This window comes from Anolis carolinensis, chromosome 2 (assembly GCF_035594765.1).
Source record: "Anolis carolinensis isolate JA03-04 chromosome 2, rAnoCar3.1.pri, whole genome shotgun sequence".
Taxonomy (NCBI): Eukaryota; Metazoa; Chordata; class Lepidosauria; order Squamata; family Dactyloidae; genus Anolis; species Anolis carolinensis.
In genome coordinates, this window is record NC_085842.1 from 116,791,026 (window position 1) to 116,803,204 (window position 12,179).

Below are 12,179 nucleotides of genomic sequence, written 5' to 3' on the forward strand. Positions count from 1 at the left end.
ACCATTGTTTCTATATTACAATTCTACAAGCAGTCACTTACATGGATCTGGAAGTACTCAGAGAGCATTAGGCATTTATTAACTGGGATTCATTCTCCAAGTGTTGCACTTACCTCCAGCAATTGTGCTGCACTTGGCCTTGTCTCAGGATTCTTGTCAAGGGCAATCTTCAGGAAGTCTTTGAAATGTGGAGACCTTTTATAAATAATAATTTATAATCTTTTATTTTTGTCTTTAAAAAGTATTACAAAGGCAATTAGCAAAATTTGTGAAGAGAAGGAAAGCTCTCATATCCACCCCATAGCCTTATTGCTTACATCTCCAATAGTACAAGCAATGATGCTTAATAGCTTTGAAAAGAAATGTGGAGATAAATGAGAACAGATATGAGAACAGTAAAATTTCTGAGCAGTTAGAAAATATTGGCTAGTTAAGTACAGATTTCACATTTCCTTTTTAACCCAGGAGCTACAGCTGCTCAGAACAACTTACATGCTGTCACTATATTCCCAATCTGAACTAAAGCCCAAAGGTTTGGAAGCTCCCATGAGGACAACTATAAGCTTGAGCTCATGCTAATACAAAGCCTTCTGTCAGGCAAGTGTTAATGCCAACCTTCCACTCCCACCACACCCCCTTTTTAATGCTGCCTCCATGTCATGGAAGGCCATAGCACTTACTAGCAGTTTCTATAGACAATCATAGAAAATGTTTTTCCAGGCACAGTTACTCTGCAATGCTTGCGCTCTTTTTCCTGTTAACAAATAGAATGCTGTCTTGTTTGCTTGTTACACATTTTGGGAAGAGAAAACAGAATAGCTATGCTGCTGTTCACTGCGTTTTTAACAAGCGTTTTTAACAAGCAGTTCCAGCATCAGATACCTATGTTATGGGGGAATGAAGAAAAGAGGAAAAGAAGCTATTTAGGCTGGAGATTCACAAGATGGATTTGTGTTACTGATAACATTACGAATAGACACATTTCAGGTGTCTGTTGGAACAGTGTAAGCTGCCTCATACCACTTAGAATGGGTTGGGTAACAGCAGCTGCCAAGGTGCATTTCAGCATGGACAATGAGGAGCAGGTTTGGGAGCTGCAGTTTGAAAACATCGCTGGAGGACAGTTGTTCACTCATACACTAGAATATTAGTTTATTTTTAATGCAGAAATTAACCAACTATAACTAGCAGTTGTTTTCCAGGGTCTCAGGAGAGAGAGTCTTTTCTATCATTTGTATCCAAATTTGTTTTAACTGGTGATGCCAGGAAGAGAACCTGGGATGTTCCAAATGCAAGATAGACATTTTGTCATTGAGATGTCAAGACTTCCCATGTGATATTCATGCTACCATATTTCATACATGGTGCATAAGTAATGAATACACAGAAAATACTATACTTTGAGAGCAAGAAGATTAAAAGAGCCTGTGTAAGAAACTGATCTTCCAGTCACAAAACCTGAAGATGCTGTAACAAAAAGGGGCCATATACACTTCAATTGACACCTTTACTGCTAAATAAGAATTCCAATGGGGTTTTCCTCCCTTTCTTTGAACCTGCCAGAAAGAGTGAAGAATTAAAATCTGAAATAGAGCAAAATGCAGTGGGAAACAAAATCAATCACTGCTAGTCTTTTGAACCCATGCTAAAAGGAAACACACCAAAAAATGTGAGCAGTCTGGACAGCATCCATATTGCATGTTTGTTTTGAAAAAGGCTTGGCCTATTTTTGTTGGTTTTAGGTGGAAGGGCACACCATGGATTATTTCCTTGCATCCTCCCACATGAACCTGAAAGTAGGCTGGGCTGAGGGAATATCAAATTTTATGGACAAATGGGTGTATATGTAACAACATACCAGCCTTTATAAGAGCAGTCAATATTATGTTCTTGAACAAAATCAGGCTTCCCCAAAGTGGCACTCTATAGGTGCTGGTGGACTGCTGCTTCCACTAATCCTGGCCCACATGTTCAATGAATTTCTCTTCTCAACTTTCTCCAGATTCCCACATTCTAATAGCAACATTTTACAACAAAAGTGAAGCACACACAGTTCTCCACAAGTTGCTGGATTACAACTCATCACCCCAACTATGATCCATGATAATTGGGCTAATTGAAATAGGAGTCCGGCAACATCTAGATGGTAATGGGCTTTCCACATGCATCTTGTAATCACTTATTGTCTTCTCAGTGGTTTTTAATAAAGCTCATTATGGAATGCTGATTTGAATAATTTGGTATAAATTTCACTTTTGACTATCTGTTGTGAGTAATTCTGAAGAAAGAGACCAATTCAATTACTGCACTCCCACATAAACACCTTCAACACAGCAACATATTATCTCACCATTTTGAGGGAAAGCTAAGCGTGGGAGGGTCAGATTTGGCTATTTTCAGCAGGACCCTCATGGGGTTGAGCTCATGATGAGGTGGCTCTATTTGAGCCATTTCAATCAGTGTTATGCCCAAGGACCAGATGTCAGCCTTGTAGTCGTAAGGGGTATCTTTCATAGTTTCACACATCACCACCTCAGGAGCCATCCTTTTAAAAAGAAGAATGTAAAAAAGAATGAGTATTACTAGTAATATATTATTGCTAGCCTTCTCCACTCCAACTCTTCAATTCAATTGGTCATGAGCTGATCAGATGCCTTGAAGATACATTTTACAGCTAGTGGCTGTAATATGTTCTCCTATGACAGCTATGACTCAGCCAAAGTAGAACATTTCTAGAGCCAGCATTACACGGTCCAAAAAAATATTGGGCTAGGATTGGGGCAGAGGCATAACTTAGTGCCTAGAGGCCTGGGACAAGAAGTACAAGTAGATCTTTTGAGTGGAGCTACCACTGCTGTCCTATCTTGTCAGATCAGGCACTGGGGGTAGAACAAATGGCTGCGGAAAATCCAGCCACCACTCCGGTAGTTCAATGGTACCTATGCTTCTTTGTCCGGGGACACTGAGGCATTAATTCTCACATAGCCACAAATCACACTTGGTGAACTTGGACCAGTTACTATCTTAACCATAAGATTGTAACAGGATAAAAAGAGGAAAGAGAATCATGCATCTCTAGGAATTCCTTGAAGGAGAGAAAAGTAGGGTACAAATGTAAAAAGCAATAAAATAAATAAATGATTAATTATGGGGTATGTTAATCCTTTCATTATTTTTTCTTTACATAATTAATGGGAGGTGAAAATGTTTCACTGTCTCTGGTTACAAGCAATCAACAGGTCATCACTTTCCATATAAATTCATTTATCCATTCCCAGTTGGCCATGGAAACAGAAAACCAACTGGCCAATGACATCTGGCCTGGATGCTGCTTTAGACAGAAAATTAATGCTCACTGATCACTTCCCCACAGAGAAGTGGCTGATTTGGAGTTTAAATTCCTGGAGTGAATTGTTTCTTTAATACTCTTGGAACTGCTTCAAATGGACATTCCATGAAAAGGGGGGGGGGGGGAGAGGGAAAGAGGAGAATGGCCTAGATTTCATCAACATCCCATTCCAGTTATGTGACTTGTAGCTTTTTCGTTGTCCCTTCCTATCAGAAAAGTGGTGGCTGAATATGACCAAGAGAACATTGCTACAACAAAGGTTTTTACTCCACCTCTACTTTCCCCTCAACATCTTTTTCTAATAAGAATTATGTTCTCCAGACAAATTGGAATGTGAAGACACTCAAAATATTAACGAAAAGCAGCACTGCTTTTTCAAATGGCAACCCCTCATATATTCTTTATGTTTTAACTTTCTGAAATAACATGGAAACAGATCTTTGCAAAACATCAATATAAGAGGAAAACAAGCAGTATGTGCCAAGCTTACATGAAAAGAACACATGTCCATTTATGTGGACTGCTTAAAATTAATCCAAGCACCAGGCAAGAAATTAGCAATGTGTGGCTCTCCAGGTAGTTTTGGTCTCCTACTTCCATTAACCCTAGCCAATTTAAAGTATGACAGGAACATACTGTTTTGGGCAATTGTTCCATGCTGCAACAAGGTGACACAGACTGATTTCTAGAAAGGGGCTTGCAATTGTGGAGCCATTCACTTACCAATATGGTGTGCCAATGAAGGAATCCCGTTTTTGAAAAGTCTTCATGTTTTTGGCAGAGACTCCAAAATCAGCTGAAAAGAGTTTGAACCACATTAAGTCTTCTAACAGAGTTGCGAAGTGTTTTCCTTCAATAGAGGAAGTTAAAACTTCTCCCACAGCCTACTACTACTTAAAGACACTTCTTCAAAACAAGCAGAAATATCCAAAGGACAAGGATAATGTTCCCCTTACACTGATATCATTGGCTCATGATGCACTGCCTATCCTGTCTGGGGCTGATGGGAAATGGAGTCCAACGACATACAGAGGCAAAGAATCTCCATTCCTGATCAAGCTGAAAGTTCTCAAACATAAGATGATGTGTAATTTACCCACTGATCATCAAAAATGCCCTCAGCGACTGACCATAAAATCATAATTATTGGAAGTTAAACCTACACACGACATAAATCAAAGGTAGATTAAGTATGTGAACTGTGTGCGCTTCCTGGCATCCCAAAGTGTGAAACCTGAAGCCCCTCAAATGTCCCAGGCTATTAAATGATTCCCTCAGTATAAGAAGTTAAAACTTTTCCCACACCCCACTACCACTTTAGCAGTGCAAGATCTTGGCTTAACTGTTTATCTCTCAAGTCCAACTGTTCTTTTCCCACAGTAACAAGGGATAAATTCTCTAAGGTCAGCTCTGTTTACTACTTGGTTGAGACAACACCAGCAAATATCAGGGGCTGTAAGCTATCTTTCGGAGGAAGGAACTTGCAAAACCACACAAGTTTTACTTGCCCAAGAAAACCCTGTGAAATTTATGGGGTCACCATAAGTCGACAGGCAACTTGAAGGCACATACACACATAACAAGGGACAATGATTACAACCCTTTCATTTCCTGTCCTGACAGCAGTGAAATGACCAGGCAGCAGGACTCTCAGAAAAATCCTACTACACCAGCACTTGTTTTGTTGTTTCTCTGCTTCCTGCTGTTGTTTGCACTTCCATTTCATGTAATGGATTGCCCCCCTCCCCAGAAAGTTCCACTAAAAAAGTGACGTAAAGTAGGAAATATCAGTTCTCCCTCCTATCCACCACTGACCAAACAAACTGTACTATCTCCACCTCACAGAGAAAATATGTCTGTTCCTGCCAGGGCTGCAAAAGAATGGTATGCATTGATTTATACAATCCCATGCAGAGCAACAATAAAAATGCTGACTTTTCTTCCAGAACACCCTTATATTCTTGCACTTAACATCTGTGTTTCAGTTAATCTCCTTCATGAATGCTAATTTAATTATTCTTTGTAAAGACTGCCACATGTTTTCTCAAAAAACATGCCATTTGGATCCTCCAACCTGTCCGTGCGCTGGAAAACTTCCATTCTGGAAGGTGGCACTATTAAAAGACATGAAGCCAAATGTTATTTTCAAGCCAGGCCTCACCAGGACTTTTGACTGGTCATGACAAATAATCTTTGAAGATGGTACTGTTTGTTTGGGGGTTTTTTTGTTGTTGTTTTTTACTTTCTCAAAGCAAGGAGAAAAATGGTAAAATTATTCCTTCTTGCCTGTCAAGAACATAATCTTTACAAAGATTTACATCCCAAGTAAAAAAATATATAATCACCAAATCCAATAAGCAATATCAGGTCACCGCAGCCTGCTTGTTTTTTGGCACTCAATAATTTCAGTGAAATGGAAGAAAAGGAGAAACCATGCTGAATCACTTTCTGCAAGACTTATCTTTCCATATATTTAATAATTTTTTAAAAAACATGTTTTCCACAGATTTATCTATAACAGATGTTAAACTAACTGGCCTATGATTTCTGAGATCCCTCTGGACTCCCCCCACTCCCTCACACTTTGAAAAAAAGAAGTGATGTTACATTAGTTATGTTCTAGTCAACGTTGTGATACACAGACTGATATTAGAGAAATGTTACTTTTTTATTAGAAGATCAGTATTTTCACGTTTACATTATTTAAGCATTGTCAAATTGATATCATCTGGACCAGATGATCTGTTGGTTTTCAATTTGTCAATAAGGCCTTAGAACTTTTTTCATCACTGTATGACATGCATTAAGAACAGCCTGTTAAGGTCCATCTATTTGCTTTTGAAACACATAATCTATCTATGCTATCTAAGACCATAAAAGGAGAGATAATTCTGTCACCATTAACAACTTTTCCTTTTCTGGCATCTCTTTTCAAGTTGACCAGACTCACACAGCTTTCCATGATTTGTCCCAAGCTATTCACAACTAATCTCATTTCAGCAACTTATCATAATGAATAAGATTTTAAAAAACAAAGAAGACTCCAAATCCTGTTCAAAATCTCCTGGGAGTAAGCTCCACCAAGCATGCTGAAATAGACTTATGAATAAATATGTACTGGATTGTTCTTGTAAAATCTTCCTGAAAGATGGTTCATATTCCACATCAACTGTGGAACTCCCTCAATGGCATTTAGGAAATTCTTCTATAATCTCATCTGACTTCCCAGAAAAACTGCAAAGAACAATGTAGCTCCAAGAGTCTCAGAGAGAAAGGGTGGAGACATCTCAATCTAACAAAAGTAGTCATATACTCCAGTTAGGCATGCACAATTGTGTTATGCACTAAAAAGAAAAAAAAGGGTGGTTACAGAATAACCCTGACAATTTCTTAAAAATATACTACACCTGCTATTTTCAGTCCTACCATTTGCTGTGCATAGGAAGCTAGTATTCCACCCATCTGCTATTTCTTAAGCCAGAATAAACTACTCACCAAGCTTGATGTCTCCATCGAGGGTCAGCAATACATTGCCTGCCTTGAGGTCTCGATGGATAATCCTTTTGCTGTGGAGGTAGTTCAGGGCCTCTAACATCTGGCGGCAGACCACTTGGATCTGGGGTTCAGTCAAACCTCGATCCAATTCTGCAAAACAAAGACCATGGAAAAGGTGCCTAAATTGAGCTTCACTGGGCTTTTGTTCTGCTACCTAATAGAAGATTTTTAACTGATTAATCTAAAATATATTTGAAGAACAACAAAATCTTATACAGTTGTCTAGCTTAAGTTGGAGAGAACACTGCTCTAGGCAGTTTCCCTATGCTCATGCCACACAAACAAACAAGCAAACCTTCCAACTGGATAGACAATTAAACAACAGCTGGACAGGAGTAAACAACTATTAAACAAGAGCTTCTTTGTCAGAGATCTTGTTGACTGATGTATAATTGTAAAACCTAAGAAATTACGTCCCCCGTTTCTTCACTCATACTTGTCAAATATTTCTATGAGATTCTCAAAAAAGTAGAGCAACCATTCATTCCCTCATAAGTGAAATATTTCAATCAAGGAGTCATTTAAGCATGTGATTTTTCTTTTTCTCACCTACTATTTTTTCTTAGACAGGCTTTTAAAGATCAAGTCAGGGGTGCTGCGGTTTTTAGCACTGAGTACCTTTTAATGAATTTTAGATGAAATTTTAATACTGTTCTGTTTAATTCTGTTTTAATGGTTGCATATTTGTATATTTTAATTTATGTGGTCATACTTTTAATGTAAGCTACTTTGAGTCTCCTGCGGGAGAGGTAAAGCGGGGTATAAATAAGCAACATCTTCATATAATAACAACAACAACAACAACAACAATAGTAATACTAATAATTTATTATTATTGGTAGAGCTTGGGGTTAAAGGGGGTTGTCATTCCCTCCAATCAATTTGTTTCCCAAATCATAAAACATGGTTAAGAGAGAATTTGCATGATCCAAATTACCCTGTTTGCAAAACTCTGCATGAGAAGTTAAATTAAACAGCAATACAAACCGCAGTTAAATTTCACTCACCAAGAGGAGAAAACAGACTTTCTAAATAACTAATCACATATTTCGTATGTGCCCCTTTTTTCCTCCTGGATGCCACAAACTGGGAGTTTAGATCTGTAGCCTCTGAGCAATGTCTTCTTTGGCAGGGTGTGGCAATTGCCATCTGCTGCCTTGCCTTGAGCAAAGGGGTCAAACATTTGGGGCTCAACAAAGATAGCTAGAGTCTTCCTCCATCCTTCCCCTTTCCTCTAAAAGTAAGCCCTCAGTACAAGTCATACAAACCCTGCCAGAACTGTTCACATCAAAACCTCAGCTGCAACAAATGTAGGCAACATATATTACTACAAAACACACTTTCTAAGGAGCTGTCCTTCAGAAGCAATTGCTGCTACAAACCCTCACCCACAAATATGGAGCCACCATTGCTAATCAGGTCTTGGGAGATAAAGTACATAGATTTCTACATGGGTGAACTCAGTCTATCTGTCATGGACAGCTTAGAAAGCATGGATAAGGAGATGCTGGTGGAAGGCTCAGCGATCGAGCTGGAGCCCAGCAATCCTCTCAGCCAAGCTTTGAAGCAGCACCCATGGAAGGAGCTACTCCTTCTTCAGCCTGCAGGACAAGTGCAAGTGAGTTCCCTGAGCAGGCTGAGGAAGAGTTAACTATTCCTGCTTTCATGAACCTGCGAAGAGAGAGGTTTCAGCTATGCAGGTCCTCGAGATTACCAAGAAGAGACTGAGCCAGCAAAAGGTAACACCTGTGGACTTAGAATTTAAGAAACTCAAGTCTGGCAATCTTGTTGCAGGCTGCAACATCCGTTCTAGAAGCTATGACCTTGGACTTTTGTTATCTTGTGTTTCCTGAACCCTGAACTTCAGCTACAGATTCTAATTCAACCTTGTACTCTGGACATTCTGGTATTTGACTTACAACCCTGGACCAGACATTTGATTTCTCTATTGTGTTATCCTTTTAATGATTGCACTGTTGGACTATCTGCTTGACCCTGGACTGTGGATTAATGCTATGCTAGCATTGGGGTCAAGACTTCTGACACTATCCGCTGTTTTGTGTTATAACTAAAGCTATGAAAATCCTTTCCCTAGTGGCAGATACCCTTCACCTCCTTAAACCTCTTTCCATATACATGAAGTTGATATGGGTAAACTTTTGACACAATGTTGTGAAAGGTAGTATGGAGACAAAGGTCAATGGCTTGTTTATCTGACAGCAGACCACAAAAGGATTTATTAGGTGACTTCACTTACCTAACATGGTAGCATCCACAGCTCCACCAGGGCAAAACTCAATCATGATCTATCAGAAAAAGAAACAAGACAAAAATAGATGTTTACATGGGTGAACGGAAGTTATATTTCAAAATATGACTTACATGCTATGAGAAAGAAAAGAAACCAGATTATAAACTGTGGATTAAACTGGTTTGAATGAAGTCACATTTTGTAACTAGCTGCTTGTTTTATAGAGCAGGTAAACTCATTGGAACATTACGCTAAGGCTTTTGTTCGCTAGAACTCAGGTGCTGCTCCTAAGAACAAGTGCATCCCCTTTCTTTCTTTAGATCAGTGGTTCTCAACCTGTGGGTCCCCAGATGTTTTGGCCTTCAACTCCCAGAAATCCTAACAGCTGGTAAACTGGCTGGGATTTCTGGGAGTTGTAGGCCAAACCATCTGGGGACCTACAAGTTGAGAACCACTGCTTTAGATACAGGCCCCTCTACAACAATCATTTAATGCAATTTCACACTGTTATTGAAGAAAGTGTTACTTTCATATATATCTTATACACATACCCTGAAAGTAATTGTATACAATATAGTTAGTATTTTCATTCATGAAATAAAGTTGGATCATCCAAAAACAAAGGTGTAACTTTTGTGGATGACTTTTTTTTTGTATTTTACATTTTACATTCCAGATACGGAATTTCAAAACTTTGTGAATGTATTTGCCCACATCTGCCTGCAAAATCTTTGTGAAAAATATTTCCCCCAGTTATCTTGGTCCTGTTGTCTTTCCCTCATGATGCTCCAAATATCTGGAGATACAGACACAAATACACTAGCATTCAAATGTTTGCCAAGTAGGTGTGTCCCTTCCTTTGCTGACAGAGGCCCCTGCCTTTAACAACCACATGGCAGAAATTCCACATTCCTTCTTGATTGAATGCTGGGGAGATGACCAGGGAACTGCAGAACCACCACTTCCCCCTCCCCACCCCTCCCCACCCTATCCCACGAGAAACTTAAACTCTGGACCTCTACAAATTTTAATTGCCAGGAGCCAAAACAGCAGCAAGGAAGCCCGTAGAAGTATTTTTATTATCATCATACTATTCTGCCCCACCCACCACAAAACTTTACAATGCCTTCTGTAAAGAATAGTACTTTCTACCACCTGACCAGAGAGAAGATGGAGATGTCTGAAACTGTACTTTTCTTTCTTTTGTTGCAAAATGCCCACACTGCAAAAGGGCTGTATATCCTGAAATAGAGGTTAGATATTCTTTGAGTATCACAAGAACTATGACAGCAAGAGCAACATTACTTGTAAATACATAGTCTGCTTCAAACTAAGGTTCTTCTGCAGATGAGGCCTCAGGGCTATCCTTGAAAGAACTTTACAGGCCAATTAAGGAGTGTTGCACTTGCCTGTACTATACTTGTGGCTCCAAATACAAGCAGTCAACAGGGAACACACTGTGTCTGGATAGCCATTGAATTTAAATGTGCACTTTGTATGTTTTGGTAACAAAAGCTGCAATGCTGCCTCTTAGATGCCTCAACTGAATTTTTAGAATAATTATGAGAGCTTAAACATTGTATAAAGAACTAGCTGTGCCCAGCCACGCGTTGCTGTGGTGAAGTATGGTGGTATGGGAAATAAAGTATTGAGGAATTAGTGGTAATTAAGGTAAAGGGTAAAGGTTTTCCCCTGACATTAAGTCCAGTCGTGTCTGACTCTGGGGGTTGGTGGTCATCTCCATTTCTAAGCCGAAGAGCTGGCATTGTCCGTAGACCCCTCCAAGGTCATGTGGCATGACTGCATGGAGCGCCATTACCTTCCCGCCGGAGCGGTACCTATTCATCTACTTTCATTTGCATGTTTTTGAACTTTAGGGTTGGGAGAAGCTGGGGCTAACAGTAGGGGCTCTCTCCTCTCCCCAAATTAAAACCTGCGACCTTTCGGTCCAGAAGTTTAGCAGCTCAGCGCTTTAACACGCTGCGCCATCAGGGGATATTATTTCCTAAAGTTTGTGAATATACAATATTTCTGATTTTTTTGTCTGTTGGAGGCAAGTATGAATGCTGAAATTAGGCAAAATGATTAGCATGTAATGGCCTTGTAGGTTTAAAGCTTGGCTGATTCCTCCGTGAGTGAATTTTTTGTTGGGAGGTGTTAGCTGGCCCTGATTGTTTCCTGTGTGGAATTCCCCTGTTTTCAGAGTGTTGTTCTTTATTTAGTGTTCTGATTTTAGAGATTGTATTGTTCTGTTTTATTATACTACAGTAATTTTTATATATTCTGATTTTAGTGTTTTTGAATACTTGGAGCCAGATTGTATTCATTTTCACGATTCACAGCAACACAATAATAATCATAATCATATTTATTTATTTATTTACAGCATTTATATTCCGCCCTTCTCACCCCGAAGGGGACTCAGGGCGGATCACATTACACATATAGGCAAACATTCAATGCCTTTTAACATAGAACAAAGACAAGACAAACATAGGCTCCGAGCGGGCCTTGAACTCATGACCTCCTGGTTAGAGTGATTCATTGCAGTGATTCATTGCAGCTGCTCTCCAGCCTGCGCCATAGCCCGAGCCCATAATAATCATAATAATACTAATGATAGTAATAATAATGACTTTGATAATACACACTGCTTCACTCCCTTCTCAGCTTCCTTTCTGGAAGAATCCTTTCTTGGGAGGTGTTAGCTGGCCCTGATTGTTTCCTTTGTGGAATTCCCAATTTCCCTGCTTTCAGAGTGTTGCTCTTTATTTACTGTCCTCGTTTTAGAGATTATATTGTTCTGTATTATTGTACCACAGTAATTATTTCATATTACAGTAGAATCTCACTTATCCAATATTCGCTTATCCGATGTTCTGGATTATCCAACGCAGTCTGCCTTTTAGTAGTCAATGTTTTCATAGTCAGTGTTTTCAATTCATTGTGATATTTTTGTGGTAAATTTGTAAATACAGTAATTACTACATAGCATTAGTGCGCATGGAACTACTTTTTCTGTCT

At 39.3% G+C, this 12,179-nt stretch overlaps 1 protein-coding gene across 1 annotated transcript in view; it reads right to left on the reverse strand.

Moving 5' to 3' along the window:
• Nucleotides 1–12,179, reverse strand: part of stk10 (serine/threonine kinase 10) — an 84,886-nt gene that overhangs the window by 24,310 nt on the left and 48,397 nt on the right. Inside the window, exons 3-7 of the mRNA XM_003217361.3 lie at nt 9,162–9,210; nt 6,845–6,994; nt 4,073–4,145; nt 2,351–2,545; nt 114–195 (exon numbers count right to left, since the gene is read on the reverse strand). Of these exons, the coding sequence (XP_003217409.1) occupies nt 114–195; nt 2,351–2,545; nt 4,073–4,145; nt 6,845–6,994; nt 9,162–9,210 (549 nt within the window). The remainder of the gene's footprint in view (nt 1–113; nt 196–2,350; nt 2,546–4,072; nt 4,146–6,844; nt 6,995–9,161; nt 9,211–12,179) is intronic.